General features: G+C 39.5%; 1 protein-coding gene across 1 annotated transcript in view; it reads left to right on the top strand.

The window, feature by feature from the left end:
- The window catches only part of NUP58 (nucleoporin 58), a 66,202-nt gene extending 54,670 nt beyond the window's left edge, over positions 1-11,532 (top strand). The window contains exon 15 of the mRNA XM_053920807.2: positions 10,885-11,532. Within this exon, the coding sequence (XP_053776782.1) occupies positions 10,885-10,967 (83 nt within the window). The 3' untranslated portion in view covers positions 10,968-11,532. The remainder of the gene's footprint in view (positions 1-10,884) is intronic.
- Positions 11,533-26,667: the final 15,135 nt, after the last annotated feature.

Below are 26,667 nucleotides of genomic sequence, written 5' to 3'. Positions count from 1 at the left end.
CGAATAATTGTAGGACTTGTACCCAATTTGTGATTGGGTTCATTTGCGTTCATTATTCATTTGAATTTAAAATTTGTAATCTGAGGTTTGGTTAGAAGAATACACAATTTTTGTCTTTCATGTGTTTCATTTGTGTGTTGACCTCAGGCTTCTCCTCCCTATTGATTTGGAAGTAATAAGTAAAATGGCAACTGAGGCTTCTTCTCCCTCCCCTCACCCGTTCCCCCCACATATTCCTCTGCAGATGTGTGGCAGGGTGCCATCTTGTGCTCTGGCCACATCACAGTGCCCTCTTCCTCTAGGAAGATTTGCCACGTTAGGCACTTTGATGACACAGTCACGGGGAAGCAGTGTCTGCGGCATTGTGGCTGAGACGAGACAAATTCACAGGGACTACCAAGTCCTGTGCAGGAAAAGGGACAGCATGGCCACTCTCTCAAGGGGAGAGCACTTCAGAACACCTCAGCCACTCTGTCAAGAGGAGAGAGCCCAGACCCTTACCTTGACAGACTTTTATTGGCTTAATTTGCATAGGAATACAGGGCATATATGGAAAGCTCATCAATCATTGTCAGGAAGTAATTTTCAAATAGATAACATTCAAAGAACTCTGAGGGCTTATTTTGAGTCAGGGTCAGATAGCTAAAGGACCATAAAAGTTTGGGGAGACAAACTCATTTCATCCTTGGACCCTTATCATTTAAATTGAGGGTATTAGCATAGCAGGTTTCACAGGATTTTATGCATTCTTTCTTAGGCCTGATCACCTCAGGGAATCCCCCCTTTCCAGCACTGGGCCTCACCCACCTCCAGCCTTGTTTCAGTCTTCGGTTGAGCAGGGGAAGTGAGGCAGCCAAGAGATTAGGAGACTTCTTGCAGACAGAATGAGGACTCAGGCCATGTCAAAGCTGAGGGGTGAGGGTCCATCACTCCCTTTCTCCATAGCCCCCCAAGTCCTTCCCTGAGGGTCCCCTCATGACTGTGCCTGTCTTAGGTTGTCCCTCCCTTGAGGAATCTTACCTGTCATTGGCTAACCAGTCAGGCTTGGGGCCAAGCAGGGTAAAGGGGGCAGAGATGGTGCCCCTGCCAGGGAGATAAGCTTTGTCTCCTTAGTGGCTGAGGGTCCCAAGGTCTCTCACTCAGCTTTAGCCATGGGGGGTTACAGTCTCTGAAACTAGGCAGGGCGGTTCCCAGCACTTTGAAGCTGCTCTTTTTACTCTCTGAGTTTCTGACTTTATTGTGCATAGTAGCTTCTGTTGTTGACAAATCCACCTTAAGGAGCACCCTTGAAGGAGAGGATCTCAGGCCTTTCACAAAAAATGGAATGCATTCTTTAATTGATTATAAATTAATTTTAAAACAGCTTTAAAGGAATTTCTACAGCATGCAAAGCTTTGGTCATCTGAACAAAATACCTCTGGCATTGTACCCAGGACACAAAAGCTAGCATTTTTAAATAAAAGCTATGTTATGTGTATGTTTGTATGTTTTTGTGTCTGTTAGTATAAATATAGCGTATTTGTACTGCTGAATGGTATTGCTAATCTGTAATATTAAAATGGCTTAAATAAGTGCTTTATGAGAATTCTCAAAAATATAACAGAAACTAACCCAAATGTTTTTCAGAATCACATGATCTTGGAAATGTTTGCTATTAAACTTGGTTTTGGGTTTCGTTAAATAGACATATCTTTAGGATCATCAGTGTTAAATAATACTTCTGTTCTACCAGGTTCTTTTAATAACTCCCTTCTCTGTTTTATCAATCCAACTTCTCTTAAGAACACCCAGGACAACCCCACTGCCAATGAAAATTCAGTCAGAATGTCTTCTGAAACCAAAGGAGATGTTCTCCTTTCCAGCCAAAGATATATCCCAAATGTCAGAATACACATGCAAACCCCTAACAGATCCCAAGTTACTGATTGGAAGACAACTAACAAAAAATCAGTAATGCACAACTCACTTCTGTGCATCTTTGTCTTTACTTACCTTTATTTCTAATGTTCTACCTGCCTTAAACCATCTCCTTTGTATATTTAATTAGCAGAATTTAATTAGCTTCCTTTAAATTTATTCAACTGACTCAAAAGGAAAGCTCCCCAATATTCTGACTATGTACCTGGCTATCAGAAAGATGGTTTTGGGCCAATGTTTGGCAGAATCTTATCTTCCTGGTGGGAAGTGGGAGCCCATGAACACATGATTAGAAATCTTTAAATAACTTTAAGAACAATAGCCAATGAGACCACTTAAGCCATCGTATGTCAAAAGTAGGCCTTAGTCTCTCTGGCTAAAGTTGTATTTGATAATCGAATTGCTTTGGATTATATTCTAGCTGAATAGGTAATATCTGTGCGTTTGGTCATGTGTTGTTCAGGAGCTGTAGACCAGGATATCAAAATACTACTAGTACTGCAGGACAATAATACCCAACAAGGCACATGGAAATATTGCAGTTAGATACGAGACAGTTCCATTCCTTAAATCCTAGGTTTATACCCCTAACCAGCATCTGTGGGCTCTTTAACAGTTCTCTTGGTTATTACCAAGGCAGGTAGAAAATGAATTAGGCTGATAATCTTATGAGGCTCCTTACCGAGGCTTAGGAACTGCTGCAAAGGAAGTTCCCCTGGCTGTGTCTGCTAAGGCTATGGTCTGATGCCTTAGCACCAGAGCTGATCGTGTCAACTACTGTTCAGTGCTTCTTGAGATAGTGAACCAGGGGAGGGTACACTTGAATGGGGGTTGGACTGGCAACTTCTCCCAAGTTGGACAGGATGCATCTTGCCAAAGAGTGAGACATGTTCCAGCCAGCTAAAGTGATCCCTGTTGATCCTATTGAAGTCCAGGCTCTGTGGACAGGAACCAACTCCAAGAGCACTGATAGGCTCTTTAGGTCCTTTAAAGTTTAATCTGAAGATTCTTTAGGAAAATTCCTGCAAAGCAGATTTAAAGGTAGCTATATGGTTAATTACTTATTCTTGCTAGACTTACACATATAATCAGGCCAAGTTTATTGAAACTAGACATATTTTACAGGAAATTAGTCTTAATTTGGCTATCTTTGGTAAAAATGGGGGTGATTTTAGAAAATTGTTTCAATAGGAACTATAATATACCTTTGTGGATATTAGAAACTAGTGCTATCCATTGTCTTTTTTGAGTTTTGTTTTGTTTTCTACTTGTAAACTGGACTGGATCCTGAATTCTTCTAATGACTTGGAATCCCTGAGAACCAAAACTGCCCTTTTCTTGAGCTTCAAATTACAAACTGCAGATAGATGATGTGACATAAATTTCAGAGATTGCCACAACAGCTCATGCCTAAACCACCTCAGTAACTGATGCTGTGTAAGCGCCACAGAAAGTTTACCTGAGTACCTGATGACATCATCAGAGACATTTCAAACTACAAAAGATGTTTGTGGCCTACAAACCCAGAAACTGGTTTACAATTTTCTCTGATCATTAACCTTCACTTTTTTGTTTCCATAAATCTTATCAAATGCTGGTGTTAAGGAATTTAACCTGTAGAGTCAACAATTTGGCTCATTTGACTGCCTAATCTCTAAGACTTCCAACAGATCACCATAGAGTCCTTGGCATGTGGGTCCTTAGACAATAGAAATGTTTTAGATTACTTGTTAGCTGAACTAGGTAGTGTTTGTACAGTGGCCAACTCATCATGGTTTGGGTCCTGGGGGACCCAAATAACAAAAGTTACTCTTCATTCTTTGTTTAATGTTAGGGTACAGGTATCCTGGTCTGCTGCTACTTCTACCATTGCTGTGGTCTCTGCTTGAGAATTTAACACTCAGACTGCCCCCTCTAAGGTTTGGGAGACATCTCGGAAGAGGTGGGCATGAGATTGTAAGAGCCAGATAAGAGGGGCACGCTGGACACACACCTCTGGCTCCATCTTAAAGTTAATCCTCCCTTTTAATTGAACCTGCAGATTGAGGAATGAACAACAGAAATGGGGGCATTGCTTGATCTCTCTCTTTGACTCTGTCCTGTTCAAGCCTGCCTATTCCCATGGCCTTCAGGCTAACAGCTCCTTGTCATGAGTGTGTGTTCATGACATACCATATTTGGCTGTGTATAATGCACACCCACATTTTGTGTGCATTATACATGGGATTGTTAGGCTATTATTATACCCATGGTATGTCATCATTGTACCCATGGATAATGTGCATCCTTATTTTCCCCTCAAAAATTTGGGCAAAAAAGCATACATTATACATGGCAAAATATGGTAGTCTTTCCTATAAGTCAGCTTTTGATCCCACTTGGATTGGCTGGTCCAGGCCTTAAGAACTGAAAGTGCCGAGTGGCCTGTATGACCACCAGTCCTAACAGGTGACACCGGCACCCAGAAATAACTGGCCATCACAGGTGACTGTGCTATTCACTTGGATGTTACTAATTCAGATTCACTCAGCTTTTGTTAATGCAGATTTAATCCAAAGCTATACTAACCCAATAACAATACTGATCACTCAGAAACAATCAGTAATAACATCACATGAGAGAATTGGGGGATAACAAATATGAGTCCCAGAGTCTCAGTCTGTAGGTCCGAGAGACAGCACGGTGGGCAAGGGAATTGTCAGTGTCTACCAAGGAAGGATCTCTGGAGCCAGGTGGCAGCAGGGCAGGCGAAATCCTCAGTCCAGCAGGACAGAGTTTCCAGTGACTGATGCCAAGGGAGATCAGCATGGCGTGGGGCAGCATCTTGATGTGTGTGTGGCCCAGCTGTCTCAGCAGTGGTCTGGAGCCTTCCTCAGTTATACCTTGAAAGTGGTGCACTCCACCCTTCTGGGTCTCTTAATAAGTGTCTTGGCACCCCTGATGGCAAGTGGGGAATTTCCTCAGGAGCTTGTCTGTGGGTGGTCCTGTAGACATGGCTGTTCTGGTCATGCGTTCAGATATCTTAGGTGTGTCTCCTTGCCAGATGTGTCTAGCATGACTTAGGTAGTTTCCCTCTTGAACCAAAGTCTCATGGCTGACTGGCAGTCATCTTGGTTGACATGACTCCATTTTGTTTTGCATACATTATACTGTCTTGACTGGACCAGCACCATTTATTGCTCCTGCTTTCCACACTCCTGCTTAGTCCTGCACATAGATGTGCTAGTCATTAGAAGAATTCTGCTTGGATCTTGAGTTTTAAAAAAACATCCCCTCCCTTTTCCTCTTTCCTTAACATAAAAGAAGCCTGAATTTCATACATTTTTGAGATGGAGGTGATGGTTAGGTCTCTTGTCTTCTCAGTTGATGCCTTCTCAGTCAATAAACCCTCCTTACTCCAAACTCAGACATGTTGAGTTTTTGCTTTTTTGTAGCATCAGGCACACAGACTCTGGACCCATAACACTTTGAGAGTTGTAAAGCTCTTGAGCACTGCAGTAACATTAAGGTAGGTGGTGTGACCTTTTTCTTTTACAGGTGAATAATTTATCCAGAGTTATACAAGTGCTAAGTGATGATGCTAAGACTCAATTCTAATATCTCAGGTGTCATCTAGAGAAACCCTCATTTTCATCTCAGTGTCATTTTCAAATTTAATTCTGATGCCTTCTATGTTGTTAAAAATGGAGAGGCAGAAGAAAAGTTAAGTTATTATGACCAATGAGGGTTTTTTTATTTCTTTAAAAATATTTTTCTCATAAGTAGATGTGAGGACTTGATTCAAGGACAGCAACTCTTAACATGAACAACAAGTTCTGTTCTTGAACTGTGTGTCTATAGGTACCACTTTGAAAACTGAAATAAACTCTCTTTTAACTGGACATTCTAGATAGAGCCCTTGTTAGATGTAATGATTTTCTTTTAAAATAACCTGTTGAGAACTTCCTAAAAAACTACCACTTTTAGATTCCTGATACAGGTTGAATCTGTGTGATATGTTGTATGTGTGTGTACAGATATAATTGAAACTACATCTATGTACAAATGAAACTGACAATATAGCATCGAAAGCTATCCCTATTTTTAATGAGATACAAATATTTAAAGATCCATTTTATATGTTTGTCTATTGATGCTTTGCCTCCTAATTGACTTAATTTAGTCCAGTGAATTTATTACTCTTGAAAATAGCAGAATTGTTTTCATTTTTTAATTCTTTTTATCAAAAATAAGAGTTTAAAGAGTAATGTGTTTCTATAAGGTTCATCACAAAGGCAGCAGTCTGCCTTTTTTCCTCCGTTTCAAAGCAACAGTAGTCACTTGTCACTAATCAATGCTTTTGATCAATTCTGTTCTCAGTCCCACTTTGACCCCTAGTTGCAGAAATGCAAATAGTTTTGTTCTCAGTTTTCCCCACTATAAATTTAAAATTTAGCTTTCTTGGTAGGCCAAGTCACTTACTTTTTCATTCCAATTTCTAAAATTGCATTGCCCTTGCATCTTTTCATAACCTCATTGTCTTTGTGGTTTTAGGCCATCTTTTAAGTTTTAAAATCTTTTTTATGGTACTTCTTATTGGAAATTCTTTTAATTTTTTTCTCTTTTAGAAGTTCTAATTGGTTCTTTAAAAATTATGCCTGGTAACTTTTTGATAATCTCTTAATCCTTATACTTCTCTAAGTCTTATTTAACATTTTGTATTTGTCAATGATAAATCCAACAGCTAAAGTCAATAGGGTCTGATTTTGTTATTTTATTTTTCTGCTGATTTGCTCAATGTGGCTTGTCTTTCTCCTTTTGTGTTTTGTGGTCTTTATTTGTGAGCTCTTCTTGGATAGGAATTTATCTTTGGGAGTTCTTTCTGGCTGAAGATGTGTTCCTGCAGAGAGGGCTTACATTTGCTGCTTATGTCAGTCACCTGAGAGCACTACTGACCCAGGTGCACTTTAAGATAACATTGCACTCAGGAATTTTTAGACCACACATGTAGTATAAATTGAAACTATAGCCCCTTCTGAGAGTCATCTCTAAATAATGAATTCTCAGAGCAGAATTTTCTTACACTTCAGAGAGCCAAGTCTACAACAGGCAAGTTTTTTGTCAGACTCTTCCTTTCCCTCCCCCCCTCCCTCCTTCCTTCCCTCCCTTCTTCTCTTCCTTCTTTATGGTAATTGTGTTGACAAAGGGGTTGGCAAACTATGGCTTGTGGGCCAAATCGAGCCTGTTTCTTATTTTTGTAAATAAAGGTTTATCAGAACATAGCCATGCCAATTTGTTTACTTAGTGTCTGTCTACTCCTGCTCTACAATAAAAGAGTTAAGTAGTTGGGATGGAGACCATATGGCCTGTAAAGCCTAAAATAATTACAATCTTGTGGCTCCTTAGAGAAAAAGTTTGCTGAGTTCTAGTATAGACCTTTGGTATGCCTGTTCTCTAGGGGATTCTGTGATTTTTACCTTGCATGGCTTATATTACTTAAGATATAGGGCAAAGCTGCTCCTTTATTAAAATACCTCAAAATACAGTGGCTTAAGCAAGATAGCTTATTTCTCTTTCACATGATGGTCCAAGTAGTTCAGTGGGCTCAGAGGCCCAGGCTCCTAATAGTGCTCTGTCCATCCGAGAGTAATATCCTTGTCTACATGATGCGATGTACAGGGTGGGGCAAAAGTAGGGTTGCAGTTACGAGTACACAAATGGAGTTTACTCTTGTATTAGTATTTATGTGCTATTTTCCACATTAACAGCTGTAAACCTACTTTTGCCCCGCCCGGCATTTGCATTCCAGCCCGTGAGAAAAAGGAGAGAGTGGAGGGAAGAACACCTCTTTTCCTGTTAAGTTACATATATTACTTCTACTATATCACATTGGCCAAAACCTAGTCATAGAGTTGCACATGAGGCTGGGAAATGTCTTTCGGTAGGTGGTCAGAAACTTAGCTAAAACTCCTATTGGTAAAGAAGGGGAGAATGTTCACTGGGGGGGTCTTCCAGAAGATGGCCATCAGCTCCTGGGCCTTGCCCTTTGCCTCCTAATCAGCTGCTAAAACCTACATCACCGGCAGTTCCAGCCTCCCTGCTCCCCTTCCTCAAGCTTTCATTGCATTTTTGGCTTCTAGGAATTTATCTACCTGTCTTGATAGCTCATCAATGAGTTTAACAGGTGTTTTGAAAAATTGCATCCATCATTTTCAGGTGTTTTATAGTGGGAGTGCATTTTAGGAGATCTAATCCAAATATAGTTTTAAATAAAGGGCCTTTACTTAATTTTTATGGGTATATATTCTATTGAATCGATCTTATTCCTGATGTGATGTAAACTGACCTAGATTTCATCTGATCCCAGCAGGGATTTTATTCTTGTTTTTCCATGATCCAGGTCATATTATCCTTTCTTTAGAATCACTATACTCACTTAGCTTTTATTTTAACTTTACTTTAGCTTTCACTTTAGCTCTGTTTCTGGGGTTGCTTTCTAACTTGATGTTCAGAAGTTGTAAACTAGAGGTCTGCAACTTAATCTGTTAAGTCCACAAGAAGTTTGCTGCTTTTTGCAAATCAGATTTTACATGACATTCCAAATATTTTACTTCTGAAAAGTTAGGTTATGACTACTCAAGTGAGGTGGAGGAGATATTTTCTTCGTTTTCCAGTCAGGCAAACCAGCTCACATATAGCCCGGCTTCTGGCCTTCCCTGTTCACACAAATGTTACAATGGTTAATCTGCTCACAAATTTAGGGAAGAAAACTTGTGGTGAGGTCCTCAATGCTGCAGAGAGCCTCTGGCGATCAGTTATTGCCACATTGGAGCTCTGCAGTGCTGGACAGCTACCAGCAGGGGGCAGGAGAGATGATTTTCCTCCTTTCTGAGGGCTAGTTATCTATTTCTTGCATTGTTATTCAACTATGTACCCTGACCTGCTATTTTATGGCTTGAAGTTCTATTAGAGGTCTTGTTTTTTTGTGTGTCTTACTCTTTTTTAGGCACATTTATAACAAAGAATGATTCCAATTACTGTTTATGTCTTATTAATATATTAGCTGGGGGGAAAAAAAGATTGGTCTTCAAGAACAATGTTCTTTTGCATAACTTAGCCAAAAATAACAATGTACTGACTAACCATTTATTCTTTTTCATCTCAGGAAGAATTCCTTCTGCTCCTACACACCGTTTTATGTGCCATTGGTTTAAAATTAGTGATTCTCCACTTTTAAAATCCTGTGCTCTCTGATAATAACAAACATATTTAGTAAGCACTTATTTCAAGCCAAGCAGGAGTGTTTGCTAACTCATCCTGCCTTGTTCCATAATTAGTGCATTAATCTGTGCTGGCCACAATGGTGGGCCCTCGCCATATGTGAGCACTTGCCATATGGCTAGTGTGGCTGAGAAACTAAACTTTCACATTTCCTTTGAATCAATTTAAAATTTAATTTTAAAACTGACATTTGATTCAAGTATTAGGCAACATTTTCAAAAGATTTTATTTATTTATTTTAGAGAGGGGAAAGGAGGGAGAAAGAGAGGAAGAGGAATGTCAGTGTGCCAGCACTCAATCCACTGAGCCACACCACCCAGGGCCAAATATTAGGCAGTGTTTAATGTGTTTGGAACAACTTGGATACATGTGTTTGCTTTTTCAACTGTAAATTTTATGAAATTTAAATTCAGGTCAAGTAAAAGTTCCAAGGCAAATTTAGCATCCAAATTGAGAAGCATTTAGGTACAAAATGCACTCCAGATTTCAAAGACTTGGTATAAGAAAAAGAATGTAAAATATTTCATTAATATTTTTATATTGGTTACATGTTGAAATGATAAGATACTTGGTTAAATAAAACATGTTACCAACATTAATTTTACATGTTATTTGTTTTAATGTGGCTAGGATAAAATTTAAAATACATATTGCCTTACATTTGTGGGACACTGTTGCTTCAGATGGTACTAACCATGTGGTCCTGAGACCACATATGGCTTATCATACACCTAAAAGAGAAATAAATTACAGATATTTAATTCACTTCCTTATTAAAATCTCTATCAATTGTTCTAATAGCTGCCTCCCTGGTATCCCTGTTTTCATCCTCCCCACACTTGCCCATCATCAGAATTCTTACACTTATCATCTCAAGATGCAGATAGGATTATGGAAAGCCCATGTTCTTTGGTGTTTTTTATTCCAAATTCCTTAGCATAATATAAAAGTCCTCTCATGGCCTAGTCTCTACTTTTACCAGCCTCTTCTGATACCCTCACATACTAAGCCCATTCCAGAACATTGTGTTCTTTCCTACCACTTTGCTTTTATGCATGCTGTGTCTTGTCTGGGAGAAATGTTAGCCTTTCACCACCCACTTTCCTCATCCTTCCCCATCTTCTCCAGCAAATCATCAGCTGGATCTTTTCCATGTCTTCTCTCTGGTTAGACTTTGGACTTTATGGTAGAGGTCTGCCACATTATATTTTTGCCACTAGACAGTATATTCAACTCCTACATTAGATTGCATAATGCCAGGATAGGAGCGCTGTCTTGTTTTTGTTTTGTTTTGTTTGTCCTCAATACTTAGTATCTAATTTGACTCCATAAATGTCTAAGAATTAAATAATTAATGCAGTGGGAAAAGGGCTAATTCAGTGTCTCATTGTTAACCTTTTCCATATAGGTGTTAGAATTGGGCTGCTAGGATTAGAATCTCTGCCTCATCACAAATAGGTGTATGATCTTGGCCAAGTGATTTAACATCTTTGTTAAAGGCACTTATAAAATGCATTATAAAATGCCCTTGGTGTCATTAATAAAAGAGGAATAATAACACCTATCTCACAGGTCGATTGTGAAGATTAAAATGAGTTAACATATAAGATACTTAAGTATCTTCTTGGTGCAAGCTAAGCATGCAATAAATATTAACTATTATAATTGTCAAAATATGGTCCCAACTATTTTTCCTTTTTTCCTTAGGTGACAAGTCACAGGTTTTAACAGGATTTCGAAAACCCAGTGTTACAGAAACCAACGAAATAGGAAGAAAAATCCTGTTCTGAGCAATCACTGAATCAACAAATATTTACTTGACAAGGAACTTCTGATGATCATTTTGTGAATCTCATTATTTAAGAACAGAACTATAAGTCTTAGAGTGAGCGTGGCCAAGGTTTTTAGAATTCAGGAAAGACAACATGCCCTTGATGTTTAAGGATAATCTAATGGACCATATACTCCATACCAAGAGTGTTTAAAAGAATTGAAAAGTAGACCATGAATTCAATGTGTGTAAGGAACTGTGGAAAATTCACATGTGGAATAGAAAAAGCTGATACAAAATACAACTGACCAAGTGTAGTGAATTAAATATTTAACTTGAATTATGCAACTCATTCTTTTTGAAAAAACACGTTATTGAGATATAATTTATATACCATACAGTTTACCCATTTGGAAGGTACATTTAATAGTTTTAGTATATTCACAAAGTTGTGCAATATCACAATCTAATTTTAGAATATTTATGTTACCCCAAAAGTCCCATACATATTAGCAGTCACTCCCCATTCCCCACCACCACTTCAAGTCCTAGGTAACCACTAATCTACTTTGCTTCTGTATATTTACCTGTTCTGGATGCTTCATATAAATGGCTGGCTTCTTTCACAAATCAGCATAATGTTTTCAAGGGTTGTCCATGTTATAGGATATATCAGTACTTCATTCCTTTTTATCACTGAATGATATTCATTATGTGGTCATAACACATTTTATCTATTCATAAGTTGATGGACATTCAGGCTGTTCCCACTTTTTAGCTATTATGCTGTGAATATTCATGTACAGGTGTTTGCGTGGACATATGTTTTCAATTCTCTTGAGTATATACCTAGGACAAGAATTGCTGTTCACATAGTAACTCTGTATTTATCATTTTGAGGAATTGCCAGACTTTTCTAATTGCCTCATTTTACATTTCACCAGCAAAGTATGAAGTTTCCAATATCTTCATATCCTGCTTTTGCCTTTTTATTTTATTTTATTAATATTTATTTATTTTTAGAGAGAGGGGAAGGAAGAGAGAAAGAAAGGGAGAGAAACATCAATGTGTGGTTGCCTTTCATGTGTCCCCCTACTGGGGACCTGTCGTGCAGCCCAGGCATGTGCAATGACTGGGAATCAAACCAGCAACCCTTTGGTTCACAGGCTGGTGCTCAATCCACTGAGCCACACCAGCCAGGGCTGTCTGTCTTTTTTTTTTTTTTTTTTTTTTTATAGACATCCTAATGGGTTTGAAGTGGTAGCTCACTGAGGTTTTGATTTGCATCTCCCTAATAACTAATAATGTTGAACATCTTTTCATATGCTTATTGGCCATTTGTATATTGTGAGGTTTATTCTTATACTGAATACACCATCCCTATGTTTATTCTATTAACAAATATTTGTTGAGCAACTATTATGAGTCAGGCACCTTCTAAATATTGGAATAGGTAAGAGAACACAGCAAACAGAAATTTCAGCTCTCAAAGAACATATTCTAGTTGGGGGACACAGACAATAAAGAAAATTAGTTAAACATGTAGAAATGTTAAGTGGTGATAGGTGCTGTGGAAAGAAAATAGGAAAGTAATATAGATGGCTGGGGTGGGGTGGGGGCGGGGGGGCGAGACTTGCCATTGTCAATATAGTAGCTAGATAAAGCCTCACCAAGAAGATGACATTTAAAGAAAGAAGGTAGAGATAGTGGAGGGAGCTATGCAGAGACATTAGCAAAGCAGGTGGAGAGAATAGCACAAGTATCAAGGTAGGAGGATTCATTAGCTCATTCAAAGAGCATCAGTGTGGCTGGAATGAAGAGAGGAAGGAAAGTAGGAAGAGATGAGACTCTTGCAAAGTTGCAATGAGATCAGATTGTTTAGGGCCTTACAGGCTGTTAGAAAGATGTTGGCTTTCACTATGAATGGGATGCTAAGTCTTTGGAGAATTCATACAAAGGAGTGACATGATCTGACCATCTAACAGGATATTTGGAAGTGCATGTGTGTGCACACACGTGGGGGATGGGGAATTGGTTGCCACAATGACTAGGGATCAAGGATGCTAAACATTTTGCAACACACAGTGATCCGCACAAAATGTCAGTAGGAGCACTGCTAGGAAACACTGGGGCAAGGAAGAAGCAGGAGATGAGTTGAAAGGCGATACCTGCAATCTGGCCGAGAAAGGAGGGTGACTTGGATCAGGTTGGGGCAGTATATGTGATAAAGCAGCTTGATGATTCTGCATATAGAAGTAGAAGTTCACAGGACTTGCTGACAGATGGGATGCTGGATACGAATAAGGGAAGAATCAAGGATGACTTGGTCTGAGCATTGGTAAAAATGGAGTAGGCATTTATTGAGAAGGGTAAGAATGCTGAAGGAGAGATGGGGAAGGGGTGGCATAACCATGGGTGTAGTCAGATATTTTAAGTCTGAAATGCCTTTAGAATGCAAGTGGGCATGTAAGAGACATAACACGCACCAGCCAAGGAGACTTAGGAAGAATATTCTGCCCTTCCTGTTTGCTTAGTTTTCTTTTTAGTCAATTGTTGATAGATATGTATTATTTCCATTTCATTGTTCATAGTTTTGATCTTTTTCTTAAATAAGTTCCTTTAACATTTCATAAAATAATGGTTTGGTGATGATGAACTCCTTTAGTTTTTTTTCTTGTCTGGGAAGCTTTTTATCTGCCCATTGATTCTAAGTGATACCTTTGCTGGGTAGAGCAATCTTGGCTGTAGGTCCCTGCTTTTCATGACTTTGAATATTTCTAGTCAGTCCCTTCTAGCCTGCAAAGTTTCTTTTGAGAAATCAGCTGACAGTCTTATGGGAACTCCTCTATAGGTAACTAACTGATGTGGATCCCGGCCTGCGGGATCCGTGTGTTGTGGCAGCAATGGACAAATTCACACAGACTACCAAGTCCTGTGGAGGAAAAGGGATGGCACGGCCACTCTCTCAAGAGGAGAGTGCCCCGACCCTTGCCTTGACAGGCTTTTCTTGCTTTTCTGGGCACATTACAATGAGGATGGTCCTCCTTTACTATTTACAGGTTTGCTTTAGGTGGTTACCTTTTACAGAAAAAAAGGAGAGGATGTTGCTAATTACATCAAAAAGGAAGGATATTTGCAAATGTGAAGGGAAAAGTGGTTGAACTGGCTACACTTGTCCTTGGAAGGTTTAGCATAGATTTTAGGAAGTTACTTTAAAGACACACAGTAAACGTTTGCTGCCTCAATTCAGGGTGGGGGGTTTTAGCAAAAGCAAGTCTCAAAGCGGCCTTGGTACAATGCAGACCTGATTCCCCTGCATCAGGTTCTGCATGGAAGAACCTGTCTGTGGGTGTGAGTCCTGCGTGGCAGACCTCGCTTTCCACTGGCCTTTCCGAGTGGGAGCTGGGTCCACACCACGCAGAACGGTCTCCTATAACTAACTTCTTTTCTCTGCTGCCTTTAAGATTCTCTCTTTTATCTTTAAACTTTGACACTTTAATTATGTGTCTTAGAGTGGGTCTCTGCATCCATCTTGTTTGGGACTCTGTGCTCCGTGGACTTGCATGTCTATTTTCTTCACCAAATTAGGGAAGTTTTCTTTCATTATTTTTTTTCAAAGAGATTTCCAGTATTTTGCTCTTTCTCTTCTCCTTCTGGCACCCTTATGATACAAATATTGGAACACTTGAAGTTGTCCCAGAGGCTGCATGCACTATCCTCATTTTTTAAAATTCTTTTTTCTTTTTATTTTTCTGTTTGGTTGCTTTTTGCTTCCTTATGTTCCAAATCATTGATTGATTCTCAGCTTCATCCACTCTACAGTTGTTTCCCTGTAAATTGTTCTTTACTTCAGTTAGTGTCTCCTTTGTTTCTGACTGGATCTTTTTCATGTCATTGAGGTCTTCACTAACTTCCTTGAGCATGCTTGTAACCAGTGTTTTGAACTCTGCGCCTGATAGATGGCTTATCTCCAATTTGGTTAGTTCTTTTTCTGGAGTTTTGATCTGTTCTTTCATTTAGGCCATGTTTCTTTGTCTCCTCACTTTGGCAGCCTCCTTGTGTTTGTTTCTGTGTATTAGGTAGAGCTTCTTTGACTCTGTGTATTGGTAGTGTGGCTTAATGTAGTAGGTGTCCTGTAGGGTCTAGTGACACAGCCTCTTCTATCACCCAAGGTAGGTACTTTGGGTGTGCCCTTCATGTGGGTTGGGTACACTCTTCTCTTGTGGTTGAGCCTTGATTGCTGTTGGCAGGTCAATGGGAGGGATTTACCCAGGCCAGTCAGCAGTAAGGACTGGCTGTGACAACTGATCACCAATCTCTGCCCTCTGTGGAGGATCAGCTGTGCAGCAGCAGGGTGATGGTACTCTGACATGGTTTGTAGATGTCCACTGGGAGCACAGGCCCTGGGTTTCCCAGGTAGTGCATGCCAGGGTCAACCCCCACCTGTGTTTTGCCTGGGGCCACCCTGCATGAGCTATAAAGCAATCGAGATGGCTGCTACTGGTACAAGGCTTGGAGATTCCCAGGTGAAGCCAAACTGTGAATCTAGGCTGGCTGCTGCTGGGGCAGGGGCTGGGGCCACTTAGCAAGAGGTAAAGGGGCTGGTGGCTCACTGAGGCTGGATGTTCCTTGTTTGAAATGGTTTAGAAAGTTGTGAAGCATGAGCTGAGACCAGCCATTCACATGGAAAAGTCTCAGTTAACAGTTTGGGTAGGCCCATAAGTTGGGTGGGACAGAGTCTCAGGGGATCTCTAGGGGAGGGCAAACAGTGTTAGTTAGCCAGGTTGATGGAGTCTCAGACATGGCACCTGCCTGCCAGCTCTGTGGCTCTTTGGGGTGGGGAAATGTTCAAAAAGGGACCATAGCCTCTGCCTGCCTTTCTGTCTGGGAATAAGCTGTCCCCCAGCTCTCGCCTTGATGGCAGCCACTTCAGTTCCTCCCTGTATATCACTGGTGCCTTGCAAGCTGCTACACAGGTGCTGGACCTCAGTGGGAGTGAATCTGAGTAAGTCTGTGTGTGGGTTCTTTAAAAGGAACTGCTTGGGACTCCAGATGTTTCTTGCACTGACTCAGTGCCCTTTTTTTTCTTTTGCAACCAGATTTATGGGGACTTATCTTCCTGGCAATGGAACCCTGGGCTGGTACAGGACTGGGACTCCTCACTCCCAAGATATTCCTCCCAAGTTCTTATCTACCACATATAGATGGGGGGGCCAGCCCATTCTGTGTCTGCACCCCTCCTACCAGTCTGGATAGATGCTGTTTCTTTAATTCCACAGCTGTCAGACTTCCATTCAACTCAATTTCTGATGTTATGAGTGATGGTGGTTCTGTAATTTAGTTGTAATTTTGATGTGGTTGTGTGAGAAGGCAAGCCTTCTTTACCTATGCTGCCATCTTGACCAGAAGTCTATATGTGGTTTATTGTACCCAATTTTACGTCAGAAAAGAATGGAAAGAAATTGAGGCTGAGAAAAGGCAACCCTTTTGAGGAAATGTTGAAAAGCGGGGCAAGAATTGGAGGGAATATTGGAGTCAAGAATTTTTATGAATATGCTAGAAATAATTATATGTTTATTTGTTGACAGAAAAGACAAAATGGAGAAATATAAATCAGTGATTCAAGAGAGAGAGAAGAGAATGATTGGAGTGGTGTTCTTGGAGAAGTTAGGGGGAATGGGATCTATCTTAAATAAGAGCAGAGGTGGCTGATCCACAGTAACCAAAGAGAATGCAGAGTTCATGGGCATAGATGTGGAAGGCAGGATGATGCTGTGGTGGGAGCTTGTGAAAGCTGACAGTGGTGATGGAAGTGAAGGTGTGGAAGTTTGAGAGGAAAGAGGATATACAATAGTCATCCCATGATAGCAAAAGAGTGAAGAAATTAGATTGTCAGGCAATACAGAGTACCCTTTTGAAGATGGCAGTTATAAATTCAACAAGCCCAGTCAGCAGAGTTGGGCATTTTTCTTCTTTACATTCAGATGTTCTGATTTTGGCATGTGGAAGGCAGAGACTTGAGATAAATCAGGTTGTTGGTTTTTTAAAAGATTTTAATTAATTAATTAATTATTTTGGCAAGCAGATAAAATGAAGGTAGAGAATGACAAGGTGTTTGGGATTATAGATTTCAAACCGGGGAAGGAGAGGAATGAACAACTGAGGGAAAAAGAGATAACTGTAGAACCAGTGGAGTTTAGGTCCTCGGAGATGGAAGGATTATCGTATTTGTTATTCAAGTGAATGTGCAGGAAAAAATAGATGATGGTTGAAGAATATGGTGATTGAAATTCACATCAGGGAGGGGTATTCCTATTACTGACAATGACAAAGTCTGGAGCTGTGATTTCCAATGGGAGAGCCACACCACTAGCCTTGGGTGGTTATTTAAATTAAAATTAATTAAAAGTATATAAAATAAAAAATTAGATCTTCAGCCACACCAGGCACACTTGAAAAGTCACATGTGACAAGTGGCCACCATATTGAACTGCACAGATATAGGATATTTCCATCGTCACAGACAGTTCTGTTAGACAGTGCTGGGCATGTGACCAGGAGAGTGGATGCTAAGTAAAGTGAAGATAAAAATCACTGGAGGAAAGGGTGCTGGATGGATCAACATGGGTATTTGGAGTTACCAAAGAATACAGCAGTAGTACTGGAAAGAGTGTGAATAAATCATGAGCTAAAGTCTTTAAGGATTGAGCTGAGGAGGAATGACCTAGGGTAGCCATTAGTGTGGTCTGTTGGGCTGAGCTTCAGAGCTCAGGGATTTTTTGGAAGAAGGAGAGAAGATGGCCTGGAAGCACCAATGAAGAGCAAGGACACTCATATTCACTCAATGAAGAGCCAGGTGTTTGAGGGCTGTGAGAGAACAGCAACACAATGAGAAGGCTACAGGGAGCCAGTGCCCCTAGGAGAGAGGCAGGCTTTATTAAAGCAAGAACATGAAGGGAGTATTCAGAGTCTGAAGCTATGAGAGATTTTACTGATGGCAAACTTTGTACTGCAGAGAACACAGGATTCAAGAATTGAGGAAGGGTAAAAGATGAGATCAGGTCAATGTGCAAAGGCTATAGAGTTTGAATATGGGGATTGAGGGGGGAAATGGGTTGTCCTGGGGTTGTGTGGGTTTGACATAAAGGTAAAGGGCATCATGAGACTTGTTCTGATGGTGTCAAGGCTGTGGAATTGTGTTGGGAATGTTGCCTGGAGCATGCAGAGTTCTAGCGCCTCCTTTGTACATAGAGATTTGGGACCAGGGGCAAAACTGGTTTTACTCTGAGTTTATGGGCCTACCTCTTGACACTTGTTTGGGGAACTACAACCAAATTTGCAGTGTTTTTTTTCACTTTAAAAAAGGTTTTATATATATGTAATCCATATTAAAAAAGAAAGCATAATGGGTTCTGGCCAAGATGAAGGCATAGATAGAAACGCTTCACTTTCTCACACAACCAAAAGAAGGATAACAACCAATTTAAAAACAATAAACAACCAGAACTGCCAGAATATCAAACTGCATGGAACTCTAACAACCAAGGAGTAAAAGAACATTCACCCAGCTGGTAGGAGGAGTGGAGATGGGCAGTGGGGCAGGTGGAGAAGACCTGCAGCAAGGCGTGGACCTTGTGGGTGAGGATGGGCTGGCTGACCAGGAACAAAAGACTCAAAACCTCTAGTTGTAAAGTACTGTGGGGGATGTGAAGGTGGGAGAAACTACTGGTCTCATAGGAGAGTTCGTTGGAAAGTCGGGCTGGAGTGGACTGAGCCAGCGGTTCCCTCTCTGGACCCTTCCCCCACAGACAGCACCACAACACAGCAAAGAGCCTTGGCCGACCCTGGCGAATACCTAAGGTTCCACCCCCTTGCAGCATAACAGGTGTGCTAAGACAAAGAAATATGGCCCAAATGAAAGAACAGAACAAAAGTCTAGAAAAAGAGCTAAGTCACAAAGAGATAGACAACCTATCAGATGCAGAGTTCAAAACACTGGTAATCAATCCGGCTGGTGTAGCTCAGTGGACTGAATGCAGACCTGTAAACCAAAGGGTCTCTGGTTCCATTCCCAGTCAGGGCACATGCCTGAGTTGCAGGCCAGGTTCCCAGTAGGGGGTGTACGAGAGGCAACCACACATTGATGTTTCTCTCCCTCTCTTTTTCCCTCCCTTCCCCTCTCTAAAAATAAATAGCACCTTAAAAAAAAACCACTGGTAGTCAGGGTGCTCACAGAATTGACTGAAGCTTGGTCGCAAAATGAAGGAAGAAGTGAAGGCTACACAAAGTGAAATAAAGCAAAACATACAGGGAACCAACAGTGAAGGGAAGGAAACTGGGACTCAAATCAACAATTTGGAACAAAAGGAAGATATAAACATCCAACTAGAACAGAATGAAGAAACAAGAACTCAAAAAAATGAGAAGAGGCTTAGGAAACCCTGGGATAACTTTAAGCACGCCAACATCAGAATCATAGGGATGCCAGAAGGAAAAGAGGAAGGGCAAAAAATTGAAAACTTACTTGAAAAAATAATGAAGGAAAACTTCCCCAATCTGGCAAAGGAAATAGACTTCCAGGAAGTTCAGGAAGCTCAGAGAGTCCTAAAGAAATGGGATCCAAGGAGGAACATACTGAGGCACATCATAATTAAGATACCCAATATTAAAGATAAGGAGAGAATCTTAAAAGCAGCAAGAGAAAAGGAGACAGTTACCTACAAAGGAGTTCCCATAAGACTGTCAGCTGATTTCTCAAAAGAGACCTTACAGGCAAGAAGGGGCTGGAAGGAAGTATCCCAAGTCATGAAAGGCAAAGACCTACATCCAGGATGACTCTATCCAGCAAAGCTCTCATTTAGAATAGGAGGGCAGATAAAGTGCTTCTTAGATAAGGTCAAGTTTAAGGGGTTCATCATCACCATGCCATTATACGAAATGTTAAAGGGACTTATCTAAGAAAAAGAAGATGATCAAAAATATAAACAGTAAAATGACAACAAACTCACAACTCTCAACAATTGAACCTAAAAGACAAAAACAAAAACTAAGCAAACAACTAGAACAGTAACAGAATCACAGAAATGGAGATCACATGGAGGGTTATCAGTGGGGAGAAGGAGGGAAAGAATGGGGTGGGAAAGATGCAGGAAATAAGAAGCATAATTGGTAGGCATAAAATAGATGGGAGGTTAAGAATAGTATAGGAAATAGAGAAGCCAAAGAACCTGTATGTACAACCCATGGACATGAACTAAGGGGGTGGAAGCACTGGAAGGTGGGGGGTGGTGCAGGGGGCAGTATGGTAAAGGGGAGAAAAATTGGGACAACTGTAATAGCATAATCAATAAAATATACTTAAGAAAGTATAATGAAGTGTTAAAGGGACTTATTTAAGAAAAAGATGATCAAAACTATGAGCATTAAAATGGTAATAAATTCACAACTATCCACATTGAATCTAGAAAACAAACTAAACAAACAAGCACAACAGAAACAGAATCATAGATATGGAGATCATTTGGAGGGTTATCAGTTGTGAGGAGGAAGGGGGAGATTGGCTGAAATGGTGTAGGGAATTAAGTACAAATTGGTAGGTAGAGAGTAGATGAGTGATTTTAAGAAAATATGGGATGGAGGCATAGGTAGACACACTACCTCCTTGCACAAACAAAAGAAGGACAACAACAAATTAAAAAAAAAAAACAGCCAGAACTGACAGTAATCGAGCTGTATGGAAATCCAACAACCAAGGGGTTAAAGAAGAAATATTCATCCAGACTGGTAGGAGAGGTGGAGATCAGCAGCCAGGTGGAGAGGACTCACAGCAAGGCAGCAGCTGGTGGACTGGGTGAGGCAGCAGCTGGTGGACTGGGCAGTCCCACATTCATGTGCAGATAAACTGGGAGGAACAACTAGGGAGCGAGACAGACCACACAACCCAGGGTTCCAGTGAAGGGAGATAAAGCCTCAAAGCCTCTGACTGAAAACCCCTGTAGGGGTTGAGGCAGCAGCAGGGGAAACTCCCAGCCTCACAGGAGAGTTCATTGGAGAGACCCACAGACTCCTAGAATGTACACAAACACACCCACCGGGAATCAGCACCAGAAGGGCCCAATTTGATTCTGGGTAGTGGGGAAAGTGACTGAAAACTGGGAGAGAGTGGAGCAAGTAGCACTATTCCCTCTTGGACCCCTTCCCCACATACAGTGTCACAACGCAGCCACATGGGTTGCTTCACCCTGGTGAATACCTCAAGCTCCTCCCTTTACTACATAATGGGTGTACTAAGATTAAAAAAAAAAAAAAATGGCCCAAATGAAAGAACAGTTCAAAGCTCCAGAAAAAATACAACTAAGCAGCAACAAAGAGATAGCTAACCTATTAGATACACAGTTGAAAACACTGGTTATCAAGATGCTCTAGGAACTCATTGGGAACTTCAACAGCATAAAAAAGACCCACACAGCAATGAAGATTGCATTATGTGAAGTAAAAATCTACTGGGAACCAATAGTGAAGGGAAGGAAACCAGGACTCAAATCAATGGTTTGGAGCAGAAGGAAGAGAGAAACATTCAACCAGAACAGAATGAAGAAACAGGAATTCAAAAAAATGAGGAGAGGCTTAGGAACCTCCAGGGCATCTTTAAACATTCCAACATCTGAATCATAGGGGTGCCAGAAGGAGAAGAGGAAGACCGAGAAATTGAAAACTAATTTGAACAAATAATGAAGGAGAGCTTCCCTAATCTGGCAAAGGAAATAGAAAATCAGGAAGTCCAGGGAGCTCAGAGAGTCCCAAAGAAGTTGGACCCAAGGAAGCACACACCCAGGCACATCATCATTACATGACCCAAGATTAAAGATAAGGAGAGAATCTGAAAAGCAGCAAGAGAAAAGGACACAGTTACCTACAAAGGAGTTCCCATTAGACTATCAGCTGATTTCTCAAAAGAAACCTTGCAGGCAAGAAGGGGCTGGCAAGAAGTATTCCAAGTCATGAAAGGCAAGGGCCTACATCCAAGATTGCTCTATCCAGCAAAGCTATCATTTAGAATGGAAGGGCAGATAAAGTGCTTCTCAGATATGGTCGAGTAAAAGAAGTTCATCATCACCAAGCCCTTCTTATATGAAATGTTAAAGGGACTTAACTAAGAAAAAGAAAATCAAAAATATGAACAGTCAAATGGCAACAAACTCACTATCAACAACCTATCAACAAACTATCAACAACCTAAACCTAAAACAACAACAACAACAAACTAAGCAAACAACAACTACAGGAAGGGATTCACAGAAATAGAAATCACATGGAGGGTTATCAGCGAGGAGGGGGTTGGGGGATAATGGAGGAAAAGATTCATGGAATAAAAAGCATAATACAAAATAGATGGGGGGAGGTTAAGAATAGTATAGGAAATGGAGAAGCCAAAGAACTTATATGTATGACCCATGGACAGGAACTAAAGTCAGAGAATGATGGTGGGAAAAGGGATACAGGGTGGAGGGGAATAAAAGGGAGAAAAAAATGGTACAACTCAAATAGCATAATCAATAAACTATATTAAAATATAAAATAGCAATAAATATGTATCTATTAATAATCACCTTAAATGTAAATGGCTTAAATGCTTCAATCAAAAGACATACAGTAGCTGAATGGATAAGAAAACATCACCCATATATATACTGTCTACAAGAGACCCAGCTTAAAACAAAAGATATATACTGACTAAAAGTAAATAGATTGAAAAAATATTTCATGCAAATGGAAAGAAAGAAAAATGGGGTAGCAATACTTATACATGAAGAAAACTTTAAAACAAAGGCTATAATAAAGAACAAAAATAGACACTACAAATGATAAAGGGAACAATCCAACAGGAGGATATTACCTTGTAAACATTTATGCACCCAACATAGGAGCACATAAATATGTAAAGCAAATCTTGATAGACATAAAGGGAAAGATCAACAGTAATACAGTCATAATAAGGGATTTTAACACCCCATTGACATCAATGGATAGATCATCCAGACAGGAAATCAGCAAGTAAACAATAACCTTAAATGACACACTTAGATCACATGGATTTAACTGATATGTTTAGAACATCTCAACCCAAAGCAGCAGAATACACATTCTTTACAAGTGTACATGGAATATTTACTAGGAAAGACCACAGTATAGGACACAATACATTTAAGATTAAAATTATATGAAGCACCTTCTCTGACCACAATGGTATGAAACTAAAAATCAATCACAAGGAAAATACTTGAAAACATACAAATACTTGGAAGCTAAATAACATCTTAGTAAACAACAAATGGCTTAATGGTGAGATCAAAGAAGAAATTAAAAGATACCTGATACAGAGAGAAATGAGACCACCACAACAAAAATCTATGGGATACAGGGATAGCAGTGCTAAGAGGGAAATTCATAGCAAGCGGGCCTACCTCAAGAAATAAGAAAAATCTCAAATAAACAATCTAACCTTACACTTAAAGGAACTAGATAAAGAATAACATACAAAGCCCAAAGTAGAAGAAAGGAAATAATAAAGATCAAAGCAAAAATAAACAAAATAGAGTATAAAAAAATACAAAAGCTCAATGAAACCAAAAGCTGGTTCTTTGAAAATATAAACAAGATTGACAAAGCTTTAAACAGACTCATCAAGAAAAAAAGAGAGAGGACTGAAATAAATGCTATCAGAAATGATAGAGGAGAAGTAACCACTGGCACCAAAGAAATACAAGGGAGTGTAAGAAGATAGTGCAAACAACCATATGCCAAGAAATTGGACAATCTGGAAGAGATTCTGGATTTCTGGAAATATACACTCTCCCACACCTGAATAAGGAAGAATCAGATATCTGAGTAGACAGATTACAACTAATGAAATTAAAGCACTAATCAAAAACTCCCAGTAAGCAAAAGTCATGGACCAGATGGCTTTACAGGTAAATGTTACCAAATAGTCAAAGAAGAACTATGACCTATCTTTCTCAAACTATTCCAAAAAATTCAAGAGGAGGGAAGACTCCCAAGCTCATTTTATGAAACCAGCATTACCCTAATTCCAAAACCAGATAAAAACACTACAAGGAAAGAAAAAATATAGGCCAATGTTCCCGATGAACATAGATGCTAAAATCATCAACAAAATATTAGCAAACCAGATCCAGCAATACATTAAAAAGATTATACACCATGATCAAGTCAGATATACTCCAGAGATTCAAGGTTGGTATGATATCTGCAAATCAATAAATGTGATATACCACATAAACTAAATGAAGGATAAAACCACATAATCATATGAATATATGTGGAAAAATCATTTGATAAAATACAACACCCATTTATGATAAACACTCAGCAAAGTGGGAATAAAGGGAATATTTCTCAACATAGTAAAGGCCATACATAACAAACTGACAGGCAACATCATACTCAACGGCAAAAACTAAAAATGTTTCCTTTAAGATTGGGAACAAGACAAGAATGTCCACTTTCACCTCTCTTATTCAAGATAGTACTGGAGCCCTGACTGGTTGGGCTCAGTTGGTTGAGTGTCGTTGTACAAGGCAAAGGGTTGCTGGTTTGATTCCATTCAGTCAGAGCACATGCTTGGGTTGCAGGTTCAGTCCCAGGCTGGGACACGTATGGGCAGCAGCTGATTGATGTTTCTTTCTCACATCAATATTTGTCTCCCTCCCTCCCTTCTCCTCTCTCTAAAAATAAATGAAATCTTTAAAAAAAAAAAAGAGAGTGCTGGAAGTCCTACCCACAGCCATCAGACAAGAAGAAGAAATAAAAAGCATCCAAATTGGAAAAGAAGTAACTGTCATTATTTGCAGATGGCATGATATTGTATATAGAGAACCCTAAAAATCTGACCAAACAACTACTAGAACTAATAGATGAATTCAGTAAAGTAGCAGGATACAAAATACATATCCAGAAATCAGTTGCAATTTTATGTACTATTAATGAACTATCAGGAAGGGAAACTTAAGAAGACAACCTCATTTATAATTGCATCAGAAAATATCTAGGAATAAACTTAATCAAGGATGTAAAAGACCTGTACTTGAAAAATTATAGGATACTGAAGATAGAAATTAAATAAGTGGAACCATACACCATGTTCAATGATAGGAAGATCAACATCATTAAAATATCCACATTTCCTATCCAGATACCAATAGCTTATTTCATAGAACTAGAACAAATACTCCAAAAATTTGTATGGAACCAAAAAAGACCCCAAATGGGCATAGCAATTTTGAGAAAGAAGAACAAAGTTGGGGAAATCATGCTACCTGATATCAAGGCCATACTATACTGCAAGGCCATAGTAATAAAAACAACATGGTACTAGCATAAAAACAGACATATAAACCAATGAAACAGAATAGAGAGCCCAGAAATAAAGCCATGCTATTATGGTCAATTAATATTTGACACAGGAGGCAAGAACACACAATGGGATAAAGATAGTCTATTCAATAAATTGTGTTGGGAAACATTGGACAGACATGTGCAAAAAAAATGAAACTAGACCACCTTCTTAGACCATACATGAGAATACACTCAAAATGGATTAAAACTTAAATGTTAGACTTGGACTAAAATCCTAGCAGAAAACAATAGGCAGTAAAATCTCAGACATTTCTCCTAGCAATATTTTTTCTGATATATTGCTTTGGGCAAGGGAAACAAAAGAAAAAATAAACAAATGGGACTACATCAAACTAAAAAGTTTTGCACCACAAAGAAAACCAACAAAACAAAAAGACAACTCACTGAATGAGAGAATATATTTGCCAATGATACATCTGATTAGGGGTTAAAATCCAAAATTTATGACGAACTTATAAAACTCAATACCAAAAAACCCCAAAACATCCCAATTAAAAAAATGAGCAAGTGACCTGAATAGACATTTCTACAAAAAGGACATAGAGATGGTGTGTGTCAAATAGACATATGAGAAGAAGCTCAACATCACTACTCATCAAAGAAATGCAAATTAAACCTACAATGAGATATCGCCTCACACGTGTCAGAACGGCTATCAATAAATCAACAAGTGTTGGCAGGGATGTGGAGATGAGGGAAATCTTGTGTGCTGTTGTTGGGAATGCAGATTGGTTCAGCCACTGTGGAAAGCAGAAAGGAGTTACCTCAAAATATTAAAAATGAAACTGCCATATGATTCAGCAATTCCAGTCTGGGAATATATCCAAAGAAACCCGAAACACTAATTTGAAAGAATATATGCAGTCCCATGTTAACTGCAGTGTTTTTTACAATAGCCAAGATATAGAAGGAGCCCAAGTGCCCATCAGTTAGATGATTGAATAAAGAAGCTGTGGTACATTTACACAATGGAATATTACTGGGCCATAAAAAAGAAGGAAATCTTACCTTTTACAACAGCATGGATGGACATGGAGAGTATTATGCTTAGTGAAATAAGCCAGTCAGAGAAATACAAGTAGCATATAATTTTACTTACATGTGGAATGTAATGAACAAAATAAATTAACAAACAAAATAGAAACAGACTCATAGATACCAAGAACAGACCAACAGCTGTCAGAGGAGAAGGGTTTTGGGGTGGAAAAAAAGGAGAAGGAATCAAGCAAAAACAAACAAACAAACAAAAAAACCTCCAAAAAACTCATAGACAAAGACAAAAG

Source organism: Desmodus rotundus, chromosome 3 (assembly GCF_022682495.2).
Source record: "Desmodus rotundus isolate HL8 chromosome 3, HLdesRot8A.1, whole genome shotgun sequence".
Taxonomy (NCBI): Eukaryota; Metazoa; Chordata; class Mammalia; order Chiroptera; family Phyllostomidae; genus Desmodus; species Desmodus rotundus.
This window is presented reverse-complemented; position numbering and strand designations above follow the sequence as displayed.